Below are 20,459 nucleotides of genomic sequence, written 5' to 3'. Positions count from 1 at the left end.
AGGCATTTGTAAGAGTTGGTTCAAGAATAAATTTAATAGGAAACACTGACCAACTGTTTATTAAATATAGTTTTTGTACGTCTTTAAAAGGAGCAGAGTTTTTCTTTGAGGAGGCATTATAATTCATTTAAAAATACTGATGGCCGTAAGCATAATGGAAAGAGTACAGAGCTAGAATTAAGGAGACCAGGCTTCTCTAGTCCCATCTCTCACACTAACTTTGTGACCTTAGATAAGTTTATCACTTTAACTTTCTGGGCCTCTTGTTTCCTCATCTTTGAAGTGTGGAGGCAGGATTAGATGATTCAGTTCAATTCACCATGTATTTATTGAATACTTACTATGATGTAACCACTAGGAATACAAACATAAAAAACGAAACTATCCTTACCCTCATGGAACTTGAATTCTTTTGGGGGGGAGAACACAACATATATTTAGATACATAATATCTCATATATTAAATATAATACAAAGTAATTTTGGAGTAGAGAGTAAGCATTAATTACTGGGAATTCAGAAAAGGTCTTCTGAGCTATAGGAAGTGGTGCTGGAACTGTGCTCTGAAGGAAACTAGGGATTCTGGGAGATGTAGGTGAGAAGTGAAGGCCTTCCAGGCATGTGGGACAGATAACACAGGAAGCACAGGTATAGGAGAGGGGAGCCATGTCTGAGGAAGAGCAAGAATGCCAGTTTGGCTGGGAAGTAGAATGTATGAGAGTGAGTAAATATGTGATTATAGTATTTAAACATAAACTGAAGGGCTTTAAATGCCAAGCAAAGAAGTTTGTATTTTACCCTAGAGGCAATAGGGAGCCAATGAAACTTCTTGAGCAAGGGAGTTATGTAGTTAGACTTGCGAATTAGGACTATCAACTTGGTAGTTGTGTGAAGAGGGACAGATTGAAGATGAGGAGAGGTCACTTAGGAGGCTACTCTTTACCATCCACCATCTGGCATATGATGGTTGGGGGACTAGCCCAGTAGAATTTTGCCCTAAAAGATTTAACTCCTTCCCTGCAAATCCTATCCCGGGGCTCCTTTTGTCCTGATTCATGCCTGTCTCAGTTGCCCACTTCATCTAGGTCTGGCTTCAGTCAGGCTTCACTTCACTGTCTACCATCTCCCCTGAGCCATTTCTGTACTGCCATGAACTCAAGCTCCTTGTCCTCACCCCCCCCCCCTTGGGTTCTAGAACCATAATCAAATCAACTCTGTCATTGCTTCTGAAAGGATGTGTTAAATTGCTCCCCTATGGCTGCACTCAGCATCACTGTAGCTTTCTGAACCAAGATACCTCTCCCAGACACCTTTTCCTTATATAGTATGTGACATCTCCTTCATTAGAGTGTCAACTCCTTGAGAACAGAGACTACCTGTGCTTTTGTATTTGTATCTCCATTGCTTGGTATATAGTTAGTGTTTAATAATCTTTATTCTGCTAGATAGTTCAGGCAAGATGAAGGGCCTGAACAAGGGTGGTGGTTGTCATGGAGAGAAGTTAGATATGAGGGATGTTTGGAAGGTAGAATTGTTGGGACTTTGCATGTGATTCAGGATGATATTGATGATGTTAGCTAACCTTTATATAGAGATTACTATGAGCCAGCACTGTGAGAACTTCTTTACAATTATATCTCATTTGATTTTCACAACAACTCTGGAAGGTAGGTGCTATTATTATCCGCATTTTTACAGATGAAGAAACTGAGGCAAACAACGGTTAACTATCTTGCTCAGGGTTGCACAACTTGAAAGTGTTTGAGGCTTGATTTGAACTCAGTTCTTCCAGTGTCTAGGCCTGGAGCTCTATTCATTGGGCCACCTAAGTGAGTCTCTGGAGTGATAGTGCTGCCCTCAAAAGAAATGGAATATTATAATGGGGGTGGGGGGAGGGGGGGAGGTGTGGGTTTTACAGAGAAGGTGATGATTTTTGTTTTTGGTTAAGGCAAGTTTGAGATTCATCTATGTAACATGCAGGTAGAGAGAGGTCATCCAAGCAGAGGGTGATGTGGGATTGATGCTTAGATGACTGGAGACTTATCTGTGAAACTTTGGTATAGAGACAATAGTTGAATTCATAGGAGCTAGAGAAGTAGGCCTAGGATAGTACACTGGAGCCCACCCCTGTTGCTGGGACAGGACAAAGATGATGACATAGTAAAGGAAACTGAAAAGTCATAGTTAGTCCGGCAATAACAACTAGCATTGATATAGCACTTTAAATTTTGCAAAGCTTTACAAATATTACCCATTTGGTTCTTACAATAACCCTGGGAGATAGGTACGATTATCCACATTTTATAAATCAGAAAACTAAGCCACATGGGTGAAGTGACCTGCCCAGTGGTCACACAGCTCGTAAGGATCTGAGGCAGAATTTGAGCTTAGGTCTCCCTGACTCCAGGCCCAGCTTTCTGTCCACTGTACCACATCAGCTTAGGTAGAAGAATGGGGATGATATCTTAGTTCTCTTCCAGCTCTAATTGTATTTGATTCTAGACCTTTATGACATTTTCAAATTGTTTACCTCATCTTCTTCGAAGTACATGTTAGTTCTATTAAGTAATCTATTAAGGAAAATAAAACAACTCTAAATTAAGTGAGCTGTGAACTGCAAATATTTCAGGCACTGGTAACAGATGGAAATAACTTGAGGACACAGCCTCTTTTTGTTCCCACCCAGTGTAAGATCAGCTAGGAGAGGAAATTAGCCAGGTCCTAGGCAATATTGTCCTTGTCCTTCCTTCCTTTCTAGCTATCCCTATCCCCTTGAGGGCCCTTTTCTTTGCAAAACTTGAAAACTGAAGTCAGACTTTTTTTTATTAATTTCACTTTTGTGTAAATTAATTTCAGTTACTCTTAACCCTGCCAGCATTTGTTTTTTTTCTTTTTTAAATAGTATTTTATTTTTTTCCAATTACAAGCAAAGACAATTTTCAACATTCGTTTTTATATGATTTTGAGTTCCAAATTTTTCTTCCTACCTGCCTACCCTCCTACCTCCCCAAGATGGCAAGCAATCTGATATAGGTTATACATGTGGAATCAAGTAAAATATAGTTCAACAGTAGTCATATTGTGGAAGAAGAAATGTAACAAAAGAAAAACTACATAAAAAAAGAAAATGACAATAGTATGCTTTGATCAGACTTCATTAGTTCTTTCACTGGATGTGGATAGCATTTTCCATGATCTTTTGGAATTGTCTTGGATTATTGTATTGCTGAGAAGAGCTAATTCTGTTGCTGTTACTGTGTTCTGTTGTCACTGTGCTACTGTTGTCTCCTAGTTCTGCTCACTTCATGTAACTCTTTCCAGGTTTTTCTAAAATCCTCCTACTCATCACTTCTTGTAGGACAATAATATTCCATTATATTCATATATCACAACTTGTTCAGCTGTTCCCCAGTTGATGGACATCCCCTCAATTTCCAGCTTTTGCCTCCAGAAAAAGAGCTGCTATAAATATTTTTGTACATGTGGCTCCTTTTCCCTTTTTATGGTCTCTTTGGGATACAGACCTAGTGGTGGTATTGCTGGATCAAAGGGCATGTACAGTTTGATTGTTCTTTGGGCATATTTCCAAATTGTTCTCCCGATTGGTTGGATCAGTTCACAACTTCACCAGTGCATTAGTGTCCCAATGTTCCCACATCTTCTTCAACTTTTATCATTTTCCTTTTCTGTCATATTAACCAGTCTGATAAGTGTGAGATGGTAGCTCTTGCATTTCTCAAATCAATGGTGATTTAGAGTGTTTTTTCTTCATATGACTATAGATAGCTTTGATTTCTTCATCTGAAAACTACCTGTTCATATCTTTTGGCCACATATCAATTGGGGAATGATTTGTATTCTTATAAATTTGATTCATTTCTCTATATTTGAGAAATGAGATCTTTGTCAAAGGTACTTGCTAAAAAAAAATTATTTCCCAGCTTTCTGCTTTTCTTCTAATCTTGGTTGTGTTGGTTTTGTTGTGCAAAAAAACTTTTTAGTTTAATATAATCAAAATTTTCCATTTTGCATTTTGTAATACTCTCTATCTCTTGTTTAGTCATAAATTCTTCCCATCTCTATAGATCTGACAGGAAAACTACCTTGATTTCCTAATTTGCTTATGGTTATACCCTTTATGTCTAAATCATAATACACTTATCTTCTGATGGAGATATCATTCATGATGAATTTCAGAAATCATATGTAGCTATTTTTTGAAACCTTTAGATGAGGGATTAGTCAAAGTAGTTCAATTATGTATACATTTTATAGTAGACCAGACCTGTGGTTTCATTAACATGGGAAATTTCTTCTACTAATACAGATTGGCAACCAGTGTATATCAGTGTCAGGATTTGAACATAAGTTTTCCTGACACTGAGGGTGCTGTGGGACTCCTTTTACTCTGCTATGCTACCTGTCTTAAAATACACTTATTTTAATATCAATAAATTATCCACTTCTGACAAAATTAGATATTATTGAATGTGAAATTGTAATTTTTTTTTCATTTACAAAATATTGTGTTGTTGAGCAGACCATTGCCATTTTGAAAGTACAATTATAAAAATCATCAGTTTATATCATAGGAAATAAAAGAGTTTGCCCTTTTTTGGTCCATTATCAGATGAATTTGGGTGGCATTAGCATTTCTGTTTCAAACCTCTGATTGTAGAATGACAGGTTTTAGCACTCTTACCTCCCTCCACTCTCTGAAAAATGGAAAGGTTGTTAGGGGGAAAATGAGGCTCTAAAACCTCACTAGACAAAAGTCAGTTGGCCTTTTTTTGTTGTTGTTGTTGTATTAGGCAGTGGGGTTAAGTGACTTGCCCAGGGTCACACAGCTAGAAGTGTTATGTGTCTGAGACTGGATTTGAACTCAGGTCCTCCTGACTCTAGGGCCGGTTCTCTAACCACTGCGCCACCTAGCTGCCCTGTCAATTGGCCTTTTAGAGTGACTTGGCCTTGGGAGATAGAACGGTAATAATAGTAGTAGCTAACATTGTTGTGTAGGAATATAATGGAATGCTGTTGTGCTGTTGCGGAAATGATGAACAGGTGGATTTCAGAAAAAACCTGTGAAGACTTACATGAACTGATGCTGAGTGAAGTGAGCAGAACCAGGCAAGAGAAGATTGTACATGCGATCAATTATGATAGACTTAGCTCTTCTCAGCAATGCAATGATGTAACACAGTTCCGAAAGACTCATGATGGAAAATGCTCTCCACATCCAGAGAAAGAACTATAGAATCTGAATCTAGATCAAAACATACTATTTTCTTTTTGTTTTTTCTTTCTTGTGGTTTTTCCCTTTTGTTCTGATTTCTTCTTTCACAACATGACCAAGGTGGAAATATATTTAATATGATTGTACATATATAGCCTATATCATATTGCATGTCATCTTGGGGAGGGGGAAAAATTTGGAACCCAAAATCTTATAAAAGTGAAGGTTGAAAACTATAAATAGGGGCAGCTAGGTGGCACAGTGGATGGAACACCAGCCCTGAAGTCAGGAGGACCTGAGTTCAAATGTGGCCTCAGACCAAACACTTGATACTTGCTAGGTGTGTGACCCTGGGCAAGTCACTTAACCCCAATTGCCTAATAATAAATATAAAAATAGAATGTCCTTTGCTTTTAAAAAAAAGAAAACTATAAATAAAAAATAATAGCTAACATTTATATAGCACATACTATGTCCAGGCACTGTACTAATGTATGTAAGAGAAATAAATGGTATAGTCACAGAAAGAGAGCTTGTTAGGAAAGAAGGTAATGTTTGAATCTCGCTTTCAAATATTAGTTGTGTGACAGTGGGCAAAAGCCATAAGCCTGGTTTAGAACAACTTCAGGGTAGAGGACTAAGAGTAGGAAGATTATTGAGGGTAACTATGCCTATTAAACATCCAAGCTTGCCCTTTCATTAAAAGTAGACTGGCTAGTTTCAGATGACAGAATAAGTTGGTATTAATATTTCCCTTTATCAGCCATTGACACTTAACCAAAAAATATTATTGATATCTTCTTTTTTATATCACCTACATTTCCAACTTTACTCCTTCCTCATTCTCTCCTAAAAATAGTATTAACCCCCTCCCTTATAGTAAATAACCAATATATTGAGACTAAAATACTGACAAAATCTGATATTACATGAAGTGTTTCACACCCATGTTCCCTCATCTCTGCAAAGAAGGGTAGAGGGGCGTCTTCTCATTTTTCTTCTCTGAGGTCCAGCTTGGTCACTGTAATTTTACAGTATTTGATTTTGATTGTGTTGTTTTTATTGTTCCTTCCATTTCCGTCGTTGTCATTTAAATTGTTTTTCTGGTTTTGCTTTGCTGTATCAATTCATATTAGGCACTATTTACCTTGAATTTTTGTCTAGTGTTCCACAAGTTCTCTTCACATGAGGATATCAAAAGAACTTGTTCTTATCTTGCTTCCTAAACTAAGGAAGCTTTATGCCCAAGCTGACCTTCCAATTTTCTACAGACTTACAGACTCTATTACTTTGAGACTCTGTTGTTCCCAAAACACAGTGGAACCTGGTCTGTGGTTAGTTACACCTGTCAGCCTTGGAGCCATTAACTCTGTCTTCTTACCTCCACCCTTCCACCTCCTTTGCTCTAAGCATCTAGGGATGAAAAGGAATGCTTAGAACTGGGTAGATTTAATCCATATTCAGGGAGTACTCATCAAGAGTCTATTATGTGCAGAATGCTACTAAAGTAGCCTTTATCTTGCTGCCAAAATAATTTTTCCTTTGCATAGGTTTGGTCCTTCCTCTGCCTCCAAATCTTAAATGCTTATTGCTTACCAAACAAATTTAAAACTCCTCTGCTGGCATCCAAGGTCCTGGTGCTCAACCTTTCTTTCCAGCCTTATTTCACATTAATCTCCTCTGTGTATTCTCATACAAACAAATAACTTCTCTCCTAGCCTCTCTCTAAAAACAAAGCAACCCCAAACCTCTTAAACCTACACACCTGCTCTCTAACCCTTCGAATCAATATTTAGGCTATTTTCTATTTCCTCCTCTTCATCTAGTGAGTTCCTATCCTTTATTGAAGAGTTAAGTCAGCCTACAAAGTACAGAATAACATTTTATAAAAACCTTCCACTCAAAATAAATCTGTGACCTCACAGATTCAGGAAAAGGAGTTCCACCAAAGTAGATCATAACCTATGCATCTTTACCCTTCCAGTGCTCATGTGTTCATGTTCTATAAGTTTAACACAAGAAGCCTTCCTTCTTAATCTTGATATAGAAAGGGTGCCAGTGGAGCAGGCTGTCTGTCCACCTGCCATTCCTCGTTGCCACGTGATCAGCCCATTTTCTTTTCCTATCATATGGTTCCGTGATGATGTTTTTTATTCCTTCTCTTCAGCATTCCTTAATTGTTTCATGTTCCAGACTGCATAAATCCACCATTTGCCTTTTTGTCACTCTCTGTGTGATACTCATTTTTAATTCTGTGGAAACTGTTATATTTCGTCTTACTGCCATAAAGCTTGATCTAGCCTTTGCTTTCATGAGAAGTTTGGGGATTAGTAAATAAGTTGTAGTATCTTGAAGGTAATCAAACCTCTCTCTTCCTTTTTCATTCTGGGCTTATCTTATCCATCTAATGAAGGAATTCTTAAACTTTTTTGGGTCATAGACCCCCTTGGCAGTCTGGTGAAGATTATGGATGCCTCAGAATAATGTTTTTAAATGCATAAATACATAGGATTATGACGGGAACAAGATATATTGAAATACAGTTATAAAAATATAAAAAAAAGTTTATGGACCCTAGGTTAAGGATTCCTGATCTATACTATCTGTCCCATATGTACACACTGCAGGACCAGTTGTGTAGTACTTCTGTATTATACCTCTGTTATACTGGGTTTACATGTGTATTTATAGTACAGATGGTTGTCTATCTGAATGCATGTTGAAATCTAAGCGGTAGATAATTCTTTGTCCACTTGATCTTTCCTGTGTGAATGGACAGGTCAAACACCTTTGATTATAGTTGATTTCTAGGAAGTTCCGCTGTATTCTGGGGCTTAATGAATTCAGCACAGTATCATCCGCATACAGCATCTGGAGGACTTCACCATTGACCAAGAATGCATTTTTTACCAGAAATTTGTGCTAGGTCTTCTATATTGCATTGGCAAATGCATTTGGAGAGCATATGACTTCCTGTTTTATATCTCACCTGATGTTTAATATCAGAGAGTTAATAGTTAGGGTTATTTTGTTATATCTTTCAAGGAATCTTGAATGAATGATTTTGATGTATGGATAGTAGACAACTTATTTTAAAAACCTGTAAGGCAGCTTAAAGAAAAACAAATGCTTTTTCATGACCAATTAAAAAGTGACTCATAAAGATTTTGTATAGATGGGCGAGTAGTTAATAGGTCAGTAGTTATTGTTCATTTGGTTGCTTTAAGAAATTTTTTTGTACTGATACTTTTGTTTTTATATCACATATTTCCCACTCTCCTTCCTTTCTCAAAAATACCCATCTTACAGGCAGCTAGGTGGCGCAGTGGATAGAGCTCCAGCCTTGGAGTCAGGAGGACCTGAGTTCAAATTTGGCCGTAGACACTTGATACTTACTAGCTGTGTGACCCCAGGCAAGTCGCTTAACCCCATTGCCTAGCAAAAAAAAAAAAAAAAAAGAAAATACCCCTCCCAGAGATCTATTCCTTATAATAAAGAATAAAAAGGAGTAAAGAAAAAGTTCAGTAAATCTAGTTCACATATTGAAAAAGTCTGATATTATATGCAGGTCTAACAGCCTAATCCTCTACTGGTAAAGAAGCTAGGTCCTTCCTTTATTTCTATCTTAGGCCCAACTTTGGTCATGATAATTTAATAGTATCTAATTTTAATTTTTTTGATGTTATTCTTTCCATTTACATTATTTTAGTTACTGTATGTTTTCTAAGTTACACTTACTTCACTTTGCTACCATGGGAGTTCATGCCCTCATTACTATCTACCTGGATTATTGATACTGCCTTACACCTTTAGAAGACTTTCTCTCACAAAGCTGTGTGAATTTTTTTCTTTTGCGTAAATCTGGTCATATCACTGCTCAAAATTCTTCAGTAAATGTCAAACAAATTTGAAGTTGTCTGACATTAAAGGCCACCCACAACTTAGCAACACCTTACCTTCCCAACTTTAATTCATGTTTCTTCCTTTCATTCTTCAGTCAAATCCTTTTTCCCCACTAAAATGCAGAACAAGTGAAAAAACAACCAACTCACTGCTTTCTCATGTCTCAGCCTTTGCTAAGCCTGTTCTTTACAATATACATAATGGCTAAACAAGGGCTGGAAAGCCCTCTTTTCTTTTCTTGTATTGTTGAGGGTCAACTTTTCCTTTATTTTATAAAAATTTTTAATCATAAAACTTAATAACCACTTAAGACAAATAATCAATTATATACAAGGAATAACATCTTTTAATTCTTAATTGTGTTGATATTTTTTGTTTCTAAATTACCTTTGTTTTCTAATATAGTCCTCCCTCTTTTCCTGCCCATTGATCTATCCCTTGTAATATAGATTTTTTTTAAGAGGAGGAAAAAAGAGTTTCAGCCAAACTAATCCATATTAATCATATTTTATAGTAATGCAATATTTAAATAATAGATTTTTTTAAGGGATAGATTTAAGGCATGCATTCTTAGGATTTAACAAAATAGAACTAAATATTAACAAATGACAAAAAAGAAATATATTTTCTTTGTGACCCTTAACTGAGTCCTTCTCAAGCTATTCTGTCTTATGTTCTCTTATATATGTATGAGAACAACATACAGACTCATGTATCTAGATGTTCAGTCTTTTTTTCAGTCATGTCCAACTGTTTGTGACCCCATTTGGGTTTTTCTTGGCAAAGATGTTAGAGTGGTTTACCATTTCCTTCGGCAGCTCATTTTACAGATGAGGAAATTGAGTCAAACAAGGTTAAGTGACTTGCCCAGGGTCACACAGCTAGTGTCTGAGGCCACATTTGAACTCAGGAGGATGTCTTCTTGACTCTGGGCTCAGCGCCACCTAGGCGCCCCATGTATCTAGATACATATCTATATTTAGACATTCTGTCTCTTTCTCTCTCCCTCTCTCTCTCTCTCTCTCTCTCTCCCTGTCTCCCTCCCTTCCTCCCTGTCTCTCCCTCCCTCCCTTCCTCTCTCTCCCTCTCCCCTACCTTTCTTTTGAAGTCCAACTTGAATACTACATTCTTTAGGAAGTCTCCTTGATCCCACAGGTTGCTAATGAATGACCTCCCCTTTGAATCCTTGTATAGCACTTTGTTTTTTAATTGCTGACAATGAGAAACTTAGCTGATTTTTAAGTCCAACATTAGTCCAGTAGTTCCTAAGCTAAAAAGAAAGAGAGCAGAAGAGATTGATATTTGCTCAAGAGATGGTCATTAGTGAGGATAGTTGAGTGATAAAGAAGGAAAGAAGTGGTAAGGGAAGAGTGGCAGCTGATAAACATTGCAAATGGAAGGCTAGGGGAACCAGTTAGTAGGGGTTTGATAGAGTATCTAGGGTTAGAGAGAGCTAAATTCAAAAATTCTATTGCTTATTTTTTGTTTCTCTGTTACTTTCATTTCTGAATGTCTCTTCCTTCTCCCAACTAGTGAGCTATCCCTTGTAACAAAAAAGAGGGAGGGGAAAAAAAGGAGTTTGAGCAAAACTAACCAACATATGAATGGAATATGACAGTTTGGCAATGAGAGCAGTGTAGTGGAAATGATAGTGTCAGTATAGGGGAAAGAGTGCTGCATTTGGAATCAGAGCATCTGGATTTGAATGTTGACTTTGCCACTTTGCCACCTGTTTGACTTTGGACAAGTTATTTTATTTTTCTAAGCCTCAGTTTACTCAACTGTAAGATGAGGGGGTTGGACTAGATGATCTGTTCCTAAGGTCTCTTCCCACTCGAAAGCTAGGAGCGTATGCATTCTTCCACACCCATTCCTGCAAAGAAAGGAGAGAGGTGCATTTTGAAAAGGGAAGAAAGTGATAGAAAAAGAAATAGCTAACAAGTGAAATTCCATATACTTTCTGTATTTCTTGTTTTCCTGAAGCCTGTGTTTTGAATGTTGCCAGTTTGTGTTACTGTTGATATACTTTGAGTAGATTGTGAGATGTTTTCCTAAATATTTAATTGGCTTTTCAGGAGAAGAAAAGCAACCTTGTTGATGACCCAAAATGACAAAGCATCCACCAAACAGAAGAGGGATCAGCTTTGAGGTGGGAGCCCAGTTGGAGGCCCGTGACAGATTAAAAAACTGGTATTTTATCCTTTACTTTTATTTTTTTTTCTCTTAAAGTAAAAGGAGATTTGTATGACTAGGTTTTTCCAGAACTGTAGCCAGATCTCTTGCTTGAGTTGTGCTACCCAGTGATGTATAGAAAGACAAAAACAATTTTATTTCAATAGTCTTTTGTCCCCAGAGCTTTTGGTTCACAGATCACTTCAGTAGGGCAAAGAAGGAACTACTAAATCATTTATATCACAACCAGACCACTCCTGTATATCACGTCCAAGAATATCAACTTATTGGTTTCATTGAATGTCCTGTTCTTGTCTTTACCTCATTTGTCTTAAACTGAGTTCATTATCTTCTTCTCCCACACTCTCCCATTCTGATGTTCTCCATTTTTCTTGTTTCTTCAATGGGCAGAGGACAGACATCATCTATTTTTCATAGTATTTAAGTAAAGTAGAGCACTATGATAGGTATTTGTCAGAAGGGAGGATGCAGAGATGAGTAATGATGATGATGATGATGATAACAAACTCATTTACGTGCTGCTTTAAGGTTTGCAAAATGCTTTGCTCATAAAACAAACCTTATGAGGTAGAAAAGCATTATTATTTCTATTGAAATGAAAAAACTGAGGCTTTGATAGATTTAGTGACTAGGTATCATGGATGCCATATCTCAGCTCAGAAGTGTCTGATCCCAGATAGTTTGATGTCACATCTAGCATTCTATCTGGTACAGAATCAAAGCTTCGTAGTTGTTTGTTGTTTGATTGATTATACACTACCCTAGAACCCCTGCTCTTGTGGGTTTACATACTAATCAGGGAATACAACGCATGTATAACACATACACAAACAACTGTAATACAAAATGGAACAATTTGTAAGAGGGCGTACAAACAAAATACTCAAGAGTAGCATAACAGGTGCCCAAGGGAGTCACAACAAAGTGTACTTCAAGGACCTCAGAAGCACTGTAACCTCATATCTCCTTTACTGTTCTGTCAGATTTCCCTGACATCATTTTTTCAAGCTTTAGCCATCAACATTTCCATACTGTTGTTCCTTTTGTTCCTTGGTCTTCCTTCACTTTTATCCCAGGATCCAGACCTAGCTCAGGACATCTAGAAAGTCTTCCCTATTTTACTTAACCTTAACCCTCCTTGATGATGTGTTTTCTTTTGTTTTTCCTTGCTCTTAGATACCTGTTCCTATAGGAAACCTTGATTAACTAGCACCTAGAATTCTAGCATAGTAAGATATTCATAGGAGAAAGCAGATAAGTGAAAAGAATTGGAATTCTGATTTGGAATCAGAGGACCTAGGTTCTATTACAGCTCTGCTATTAACTACCTATGTGATGCTGAACATTGAACTTTCTCTCTCTGGGACTCAGTTGTTTCCTCTGTAAAATCAGAGCATTAAATTAGATGGTTTTTGCTGTGCTTCCATCCACAGCTCTATGATCCCACCTTGATGGGTCCATCAATGATGTCACCTTGATCTTCAGTGGTCATAATCTGAGGTCCACAAGATGGCAGTGTTTCTATTAGAAAATTAGAAATTAGATTAAGCTAATGATCTGGAAAAGAAAGTTGAGTTGGAACTAGGAATTTGAAGTAATTATGAATACCAGAATAAGAGCATATTGTGAGTCTTGATAAAAGTCAGAGAACACTAATTATTTTGCTGTTTAAAAAAAAAAAACTTAGAAGACTGATTTAGCCTCTCAGTAACTGATTTTACAATAAGGTAGCTTTGTTATACTGCATCTTCTATTGATGAAAAAGATGGAAGTAACTGGAAATCAAGTTAACACCAAGAGTATATTCAGCTGAGCAGATTCTAGGGTAAGTCCTATAAATACAAATCTATATTTTTAAATGAAGATAACAGAATTTCAGTTCAAAAGGAAAAACAGGCAAGCAGGACACCTTTGAAAGTACCATGTTGAATTTTTATATAAAAACACTGTTTTTATATAAATACACTATAGATTCAATCCAGTGTTATAAGAACACAATTCAGAATAAGAAAAAAAAAACTTAGGAACTGCTAGAAATATTCAAAAATGGAATGGTCTACTTTTGTGGGGTAGTTCCCTTATAATGGAGGTCTTACCAGAGGTTTGATGTGATTACTTATTCTTGGTGTGGTGGTTAGGATTTGTGATTTGGGTAGGGGTTAGAATAGTGACTTTAGGTTCCTTCGAGTTCTGAGACTATGATGCCATTAACTACATAGTATAATAATTGATCATAATGATGACTCTGAATCAACAAAAGGTTAAATGATCATCAGTGTTCTGTTTCCTATGACAAGGGAGTGATGACTATATTTTACTTTATTTTTAAAAGTTTTATTGATGCCTATTTTTTTTATATCATTTCTTAACAATATACCTTCTATAGAGGGAGCAGGAAATAAACATTCATATAGTGCCTACTATATGCCATATATTATGCTGTGTTTTTATAACTATTATCTCATTTGAACCTTACAACTCTGGGAGGTAGGTGCTATTATTGTTCCAATTTTACACTTGAGAAACTGAGGCAGACAGATTAAATGACTTTCCCCTGGTCATACAGCTAGTACATGTCAGAAACTGGATTTAAACTCCAGTCTTCTTGACTCCAGACTCAGCCACTATTTGCCTCAAGAACTCTTATAACTAAGAAAGCCTTTAGACAGAATCACCTGTCTCAGCAGCTGCATCTGACATTATTAGCAACATTTTACATTTGTAGTTCACCAGCTCTACTAAGAGGAAGAAAACATATTTCATCAGTGGTAAAAGGAATGGTTTTAGAGAAGACTTGGGAAGACTTATATGAACTGATTCAGTGTGAAGTGAGAACCAGAATAGTTTATAGGCTAACAACAATATTGTAGAGACAGACAACTTTGAAAGACTTCAGAACTCTGAGTGTTCCTGACTCCTGATGATAAAGCATGCTGCTTGTGTCCTGACAGAGAGTGGAGAGACTGCACATTGAGACATAACATTTTTTGGATGTGGCCGGTGCTGGAATTTCTTTTGCTTTATACACTCTCTCTATTGATATGTATATATGGATAGATGTATTTGTACAAAGGTTTTTTTTTTTCCCCCATTTTCTCTAGTGGGCAGGAGAGAAAGTAGATTTGTAGATTTGAAAAAGATTAAATTTGGGGGCACAAGGTGGCACAGTGTATAGAGCTCCAGCCTTGGAGTTAGGAGGACCTGAGTTCAAATGCGGCCTCAGACACATGACACTTACTAGATGTGTGACCCTGGGCAAGTCACTTAATCCCAATTGCCTCATCAAAAAAAAAAAAAAAGAAAAGAAAAAGATTAAATTTAATTTTTAAAATACATTTCATTATTGGTTCTTTGGAACCAAGATTAGTCATTCATTTTAATCTGAATTCTAATATATTTCAATATTCGTTTATATTACTGTGGTCATTATATATTTTGTTCTCTTGGTACCTTTTTTTTTCCCCCAGTGAGATCCATATAATTTCTTATGGTATATTGTATTGTTAGGGTGTATTATATTAATGTTCTACAATTTGTATAGCCATTCTTCAATCAATGGGCATCCACTTTGTTTTCCCCCTTTATGCACAAAAATTGATAAACTCTTCATACTCTTTGTCCAGGTGATCCCATTACTGTGCATATATTCCCAGGAGCTCCATTAAATAAAGGTCACCTTTCTTTCAAAACCAAATATGCATAGCAGTACTTTTTGTAGTAGCATCTAATAGAATAAATACTTTTTGATTTTGAATTTAACAAACACAAAAAAAAGAACATTTCCATATATAAAGGACAATAGAAAGAAAGAGGATTACATGTAAAAAATTCCAATCTCTATCATGTATAGCTTGCTTAAAAAAAAAAACAATTAATTCAACATGTCACTTTTTTTTTTGGTTTGTTTTTGCTAGGCAGTGGGGTTAAGTGACTTGCCCAGGGTCACACAGCTAGTAAGTGTCAAGTGTCTGATCTGAGATTACATTTGAACTCAGGTCTTCCTGACTCTAGGGCGGGTGCTTATCCACTTTGCCACCTAGCTGCCCCCAACATGTTATTTCAAAGCTATCCTGCTTCCATCGCTGGCCCCCAAATCATCCCTCCCTCAAAAAGAGAGAAAAACATAATCCTTGTAACAAACATAGTCAAATAAAACAAATCTATGTTTGTTATATCTAAAAATAGGTGTAATTCTTCACCTTGACTTGAGTCAGGAGATGGATGGGTAGCCTACTTTTTTATCCTTTCAAATAGTGGTTAGTCATTGTACTGATCAAAGTTATAAAGTCTTTCAGAGTTGTTTTTCTTTGCAACATTATCATTACTGGTTCTGACTTCACTCTGAATCATATCATACAAGTCTTCTCAGGTTTTTCTGAAACTATCATTTCTTACAGTGCAATAATATTCTATTACATTCATTTACAGTGACTGCTTTCCTGAAATCCCTTCAGCAATAATCATTTTCCTTTTTTTGTCACCTGTGCTAATCTGATAGGTGTGAGAGAGAACATTAATTTGCACATCTCTAATTATTAATGATTCGGAGCATTTTTTAACATGGCTGTTGATAATTTGGATTTCTTCCTTTGAGAACTGCCTGCTCATGTTCTTTGATTAATTTACCTGCTGGAGAATGATGGTCGTTTTTACATAATCAAATCAGGTCCTTTATTAGAACTTTATCAAAGAAACTTGTTTCACAATTTTTTCCCCCAGTTAATTGTTTTTCTTACCATTTTAACTATATCAATTCTGTTTTTGCACACCATTTCAGCTTTATCAAAATTGTCTGTTTTATCTTCTGTAATTCTGTCTATTCCTTATTATTTTCTGCCTTTCCTAATTTGTTTATGATATGACTGTATTTAAGTCATATATCCATTTGCAGCTCAACATGTTTCCAGTATATTTTAGAAAAATTTAAATCACAAAAGATTGAAACTGGTTTGTTCCTTTAAAGCTTTGACTTTGTTATTCAGAAAATTAAGTAAGGCAGGGGTTTGGGCCATGTCAGATTTGTGAGGTTTGTCATTCAGGATACTGAAGTGGCACATGGGGGTAGGTGAGCACACGTAGCCAGTTACAGATAGGGATGGGTTAGGGTTCCACTGAGTTCCAGTTATTACTACATTCTCCTTAACTTGCACAAATGCTGTCATTTTATTATATGTAGGTATTTTCTCCATAGTTAGAATATAAAACTCACTGCCTTGTGTTAATAAATATTTGTCAAATGAAGGAACTCTGGTTTTTTAATGCTCCTCTCTACCCTTCCAGTTTCTAGTCTAATATGGAGTTTTTTTGTTTTGTTTTTTACTGAATTTATGAGGCAACAGAATATTGCAGAAAAAGCAGACTTGGGGAAGACTTGGGTTTGACTTTCTGCTCTGATACAAGCTGTGTGACTTTGGGTAGCTCCTTTCCTTCTTTTAGCTTTACTTTTCTTCATTTGTGAGGGAAAACTACTTTGACTACCGACCTCACAGAGTTGTTAAGAATCAAATGAGACACTTTGTAACCTAAAATTGAGAGGGGGTGTGTGTGTGTGTGTGTGTGTGTGTGTGTGTGTGTGTGTGTGTGTGTGTGTGTGTGTGTGTGAGAGAGAGAGAGAGAGACAGAGAGAGAGAGAGAGAGAGATAGAGAGAGAGATTATTAGGCTTAGGAGCAATACATGCTCCTCTAAATGTAACTATGGCCAAAGGGCTATAAAACTGTGCATACCCTTTGCCCTAGCAATACCACTGCTACTAGGTCTGTGTCCCAAATGAGGTTTAAAAAAAAAAAACCAAAAAGGAAAAGGACCTGTATGTTCAAAAATATTTATAGCAGCTTTTTTTGTTCATGGCAAAGAATTGAAAATTGAGTGGATGCTTATCACGTGGGTAATGGCTGAACAAGTTGTGGTATGTGATTGGGATGGAATATTATTGTGCTATGGGAAATGATGAGCAGAATGCTCTTGGAAAAGCCTGGAGAGCCTTGCACGAGCTGATGCAAAGTGGAATGTAGTGTGTACAAAGTATTGGTAATATTGTGCAATGATCAACTGTGAATAACTTAGCTATTCTCAGCAATATAGTGATCCAAGATAACTCTGAACGACTTATGATGAAAAATGCTATCCATCCCCAGAGAAAGAACTGATGGTGTCTGAATACACATTGAAGCAAACTTTTTTTAACTTTATTTTTCTTGAGGTTTTTTTCTGTTTTATTTCAAAACATGATTATTATGGAAATGTTTTGCATGACTACATGTGTATAACCTATATCAAATTGCTTACCTTCTCAGTGGGGGGGGAGGAAGGGAGAGAATTTGAAACTTAAAAGTTTTACAAATGAATGTTAAAAATTGTTTTTGCATGTAACCGGGGAAAAGTAAAATACTAAATAAAAATTTTTAAAAAGCTAAAAAAATATAAAATTTTTGTACAACTCAAAGTTAAGGGGGAAAGAAGTTAACTGGGAAAAATTTGCATTAAACACTTGAAATAAAAATGTGACATTTAAGTTATAAGGAACTGACAAATCTTATTTTAAGTGAATTTTTAACCATCATGGAGAAATCTTTATTTTACTTATAAATATACATACACATATATACATCTGTTTTTACATTTATTTTCTCAATTACATGTGAATAAAATTTTTTAACATTCGTTTTTTAAAGTTTTGAGTTCCAGATTCTTTTCCTCCCCTTCTTGAGAAGGAAAGCAATTTGTTGTAGATCATATAGTTCAGTCATTAAAAACATTTCCATATTAACCATGTTGCAAAAGAAAACACAGACCAAAAAAACCCTAAATAATAAAGTAAAAGTGTGCTTCAATCTGTATTCAGACTCCATCAGTTCTTTGGAGATGGATAGTCCTTTGGAATTATCTTGGATCATTTTCTTGCTGAGAATAGCTAAGTCATTTACAGTTGATCATCTGTGATAGATGATTAATTGGACCCCTATTTTATTCCAGTCAGTATAATCAGTTTGATATGATTCCATAGGGGTAGTGATTATAAGTTCTGATATTAGGCCTCAGAGCTTTGAACTGCATATTGTAAGTTTACTTGCTTAATCATATAGGAAGCTAACTAGAGGACCTCTCCCATTATTTTTCCTTGTTAGGGTATCCAGGCCTAGTGTGACAGAGGTGACTCAATTACATGGAAAGTCCCCCAGCTATATTTGTTGCCCCTCCATCCCTTGTCATCCCTCTATTGCCCAAGTGACTCTGGTTGCCAGCCTGTGGCCTGCCCTTCTACCAACCTAAATTGGCCCTTGTAGATGTTTTGACATCTGCTCATCAGCCCAACTCCGTGAGCCTGCTCATTGACTTTGGTAGGACCTCCTGGAAAGTCAAGATAGGTCTGTTAAGGTCTGCTTGGTAGGCCGTTTGTCAGCCAGTGAGATTCTGTATTTTGTGTAGACCGTCTTGGAGAGTCATGGGCGAGGTTTATCCACCAATCAGAATCTGTATTTTTGGCCTGCTCTGCCTGTACTATCCAGGTACCAAGCACTATAAAACCAAGCCTCTGGAGAAAGGAAACATCTCAAGTCATTAGGAAGATCTCAGGTCTACTTGCCTACTTCATTAGAGGGGGCCATGGACCCTTTAATAAAGTGCCATTGGCTCAGAGCTCTGCCTTAGTGATTTTTCTTGCACCTTGGACAATTTTGAAAATCTTCACACATCATACAGTATTGCTGTTACTGTGTACAGTGGTTTTTCTGGTTCTGCTCATTTCACTTTGCATCAGTTCATGTAAGTCTTCCTAGTTTTCTCTGAAAGAATCTTGCTCATTATTTTTTATAGCACAATAGTATTCCATCACAATCCTCTACCACAGCTTGTTCAGTCATTCCCCAATTGGTGGGTATCCCCTCAATTTCCATTTCTTTGCCACTACAAAAGAGCTATTGTAAATGTTTTTGTATATATAGGTATTTTCCTTTTTCTTTGATCTCTTTGGGATATAGACCTAGTAGTGGTATTGCTGGGTCAAAGGGTGTGCACAGTTTTATAATCCTTTGGGCATAGTTCCAAATTGCTCTCCAAAAAGGCTGGATCAATTCAGTAGTATATATTTTGAATATTCTAATATTAAATAGTGTTCTATTACTTTAATTTTTAAAAATAAAGTTTTTTTTCTTTTGACTTAGGTATCCAGCTCATATACAGGAAATTGACTATGAAGAAGGGAAAGTACTCATCCATTTCAAACGTTGGAACCATCGTTATGATGAATGGTTCTGCTGGGACAGTCCTTATTTACGTCCATTAGAGAAAATACAGTTAAGGAAAGAAGGGTTACATGAGGAAGAAGGATCTTCTGTGAGTAGAAAATTATGCATTTTGTGAGCTTTCATTCCTGGAACATGCTAATTGCTAGCAAGTTGGCAGTATATGTTGACCCTTGGACTAGTCCAAATAACTTGCTAAAGACGCAATATCTCCTATATTCCTCTTTTTGATCCTGAGACTGTTGGCCACATTTTCCCCAAATTCAAATGTTGTGGTTGATAAAGTACATCAGATGGCCATTTGAGGTTCATGATGTGGAATATAGCTTCTAAAAAGTTTTAAACAAACTCTTGGCTGTCTATATTAGTAGGGAGGCAGGCACACCCTAAGTGTTTCACTTCTGTAGACAATTCTCAAAACTCATTTTAGCCAAAAGCTTTGGTCGTCTTCCTGAACTCTTGTCATGAGTCCTAACTGATATCATGGGTGATTGATTTTCACCTCTTTACTGTTGTTTTATTTTTCAGTTAGAAGTGAAATGACCATAAGGTGAAAGGCACTTATTTTATCCCTATTAAGTATTTTAAAATCCCTAACATTTTTATAATGCTTTGAATTTTCAAAGGCCTTTATTATTTCGTCTTATTGAGGTCACATTTTTGGGAAGGTATTATCTCCATATAATAGGTGAGGAAACTGAGGGACAGAGTGGTTATAACTTGCCTAAGGATAACATCGTTTAATAGCAGAGTAAGGACAAAAGCCCAAGTTTTTAGGTTCTTGGACCCATGTTCTTTTGCTGAAGACTTGTTTATACTATCATTTATTCATTCATTAATTATTTGTTGAGTGCCTATCATGAAAAAGTTCCTTTTTCTAGAGTCTTTT

General features: G+C 36.5%; 1 protein-coding gene across 2 annotated transcripts in view; it reads left to right on the top strand.

Annotated features, from left to right (window-relative positions):
* Positions 1-20,459, top strand: part of PHF20 (PHD finger protein 20) — a 113,267-nt gene that overhangs the window by 6,028 nt on the left and 86,780 nt on the right. For both annotated transcript variants that reach the window (XM_027867044.1, XM_027867043.1), the window contains exons 2-3: positions 11,212-11,326; positions 19,490-19,661. In XM_027867044.1, coding sequence (XP_027722845.1) covers positions 11,244-11,326; positions 19,490-19,661 — 255 coding nt within the window. In that variant the 5' untranslated portion in view covers positions 11,212-11,243. The remainder of the gene's footprint in view (positions 1-11,211; positions 11,327-19,489; positions 19,662-20,459) is intronic.

The sequence above is a fragment of the Vombatus ursinus genome, unplaced genomic scaffold (genome assembly GCF_900497805.2).
Source record: "Vombatus ursinus unplaced genomic scaffold, bare-nosed wombat genome assembly UNPS02014785.1, whole genome shotgun sequence".
NCBI classification, from domain to species: Eukaryota; Metazoa; Chordata; class Mammalia; order Diprotodontia; family Vombatidae; genus Vombatus; species Vombatus ursinus.
This window is presented reverse-complemented; position numbering and strand designations above follow the sequence as displayed.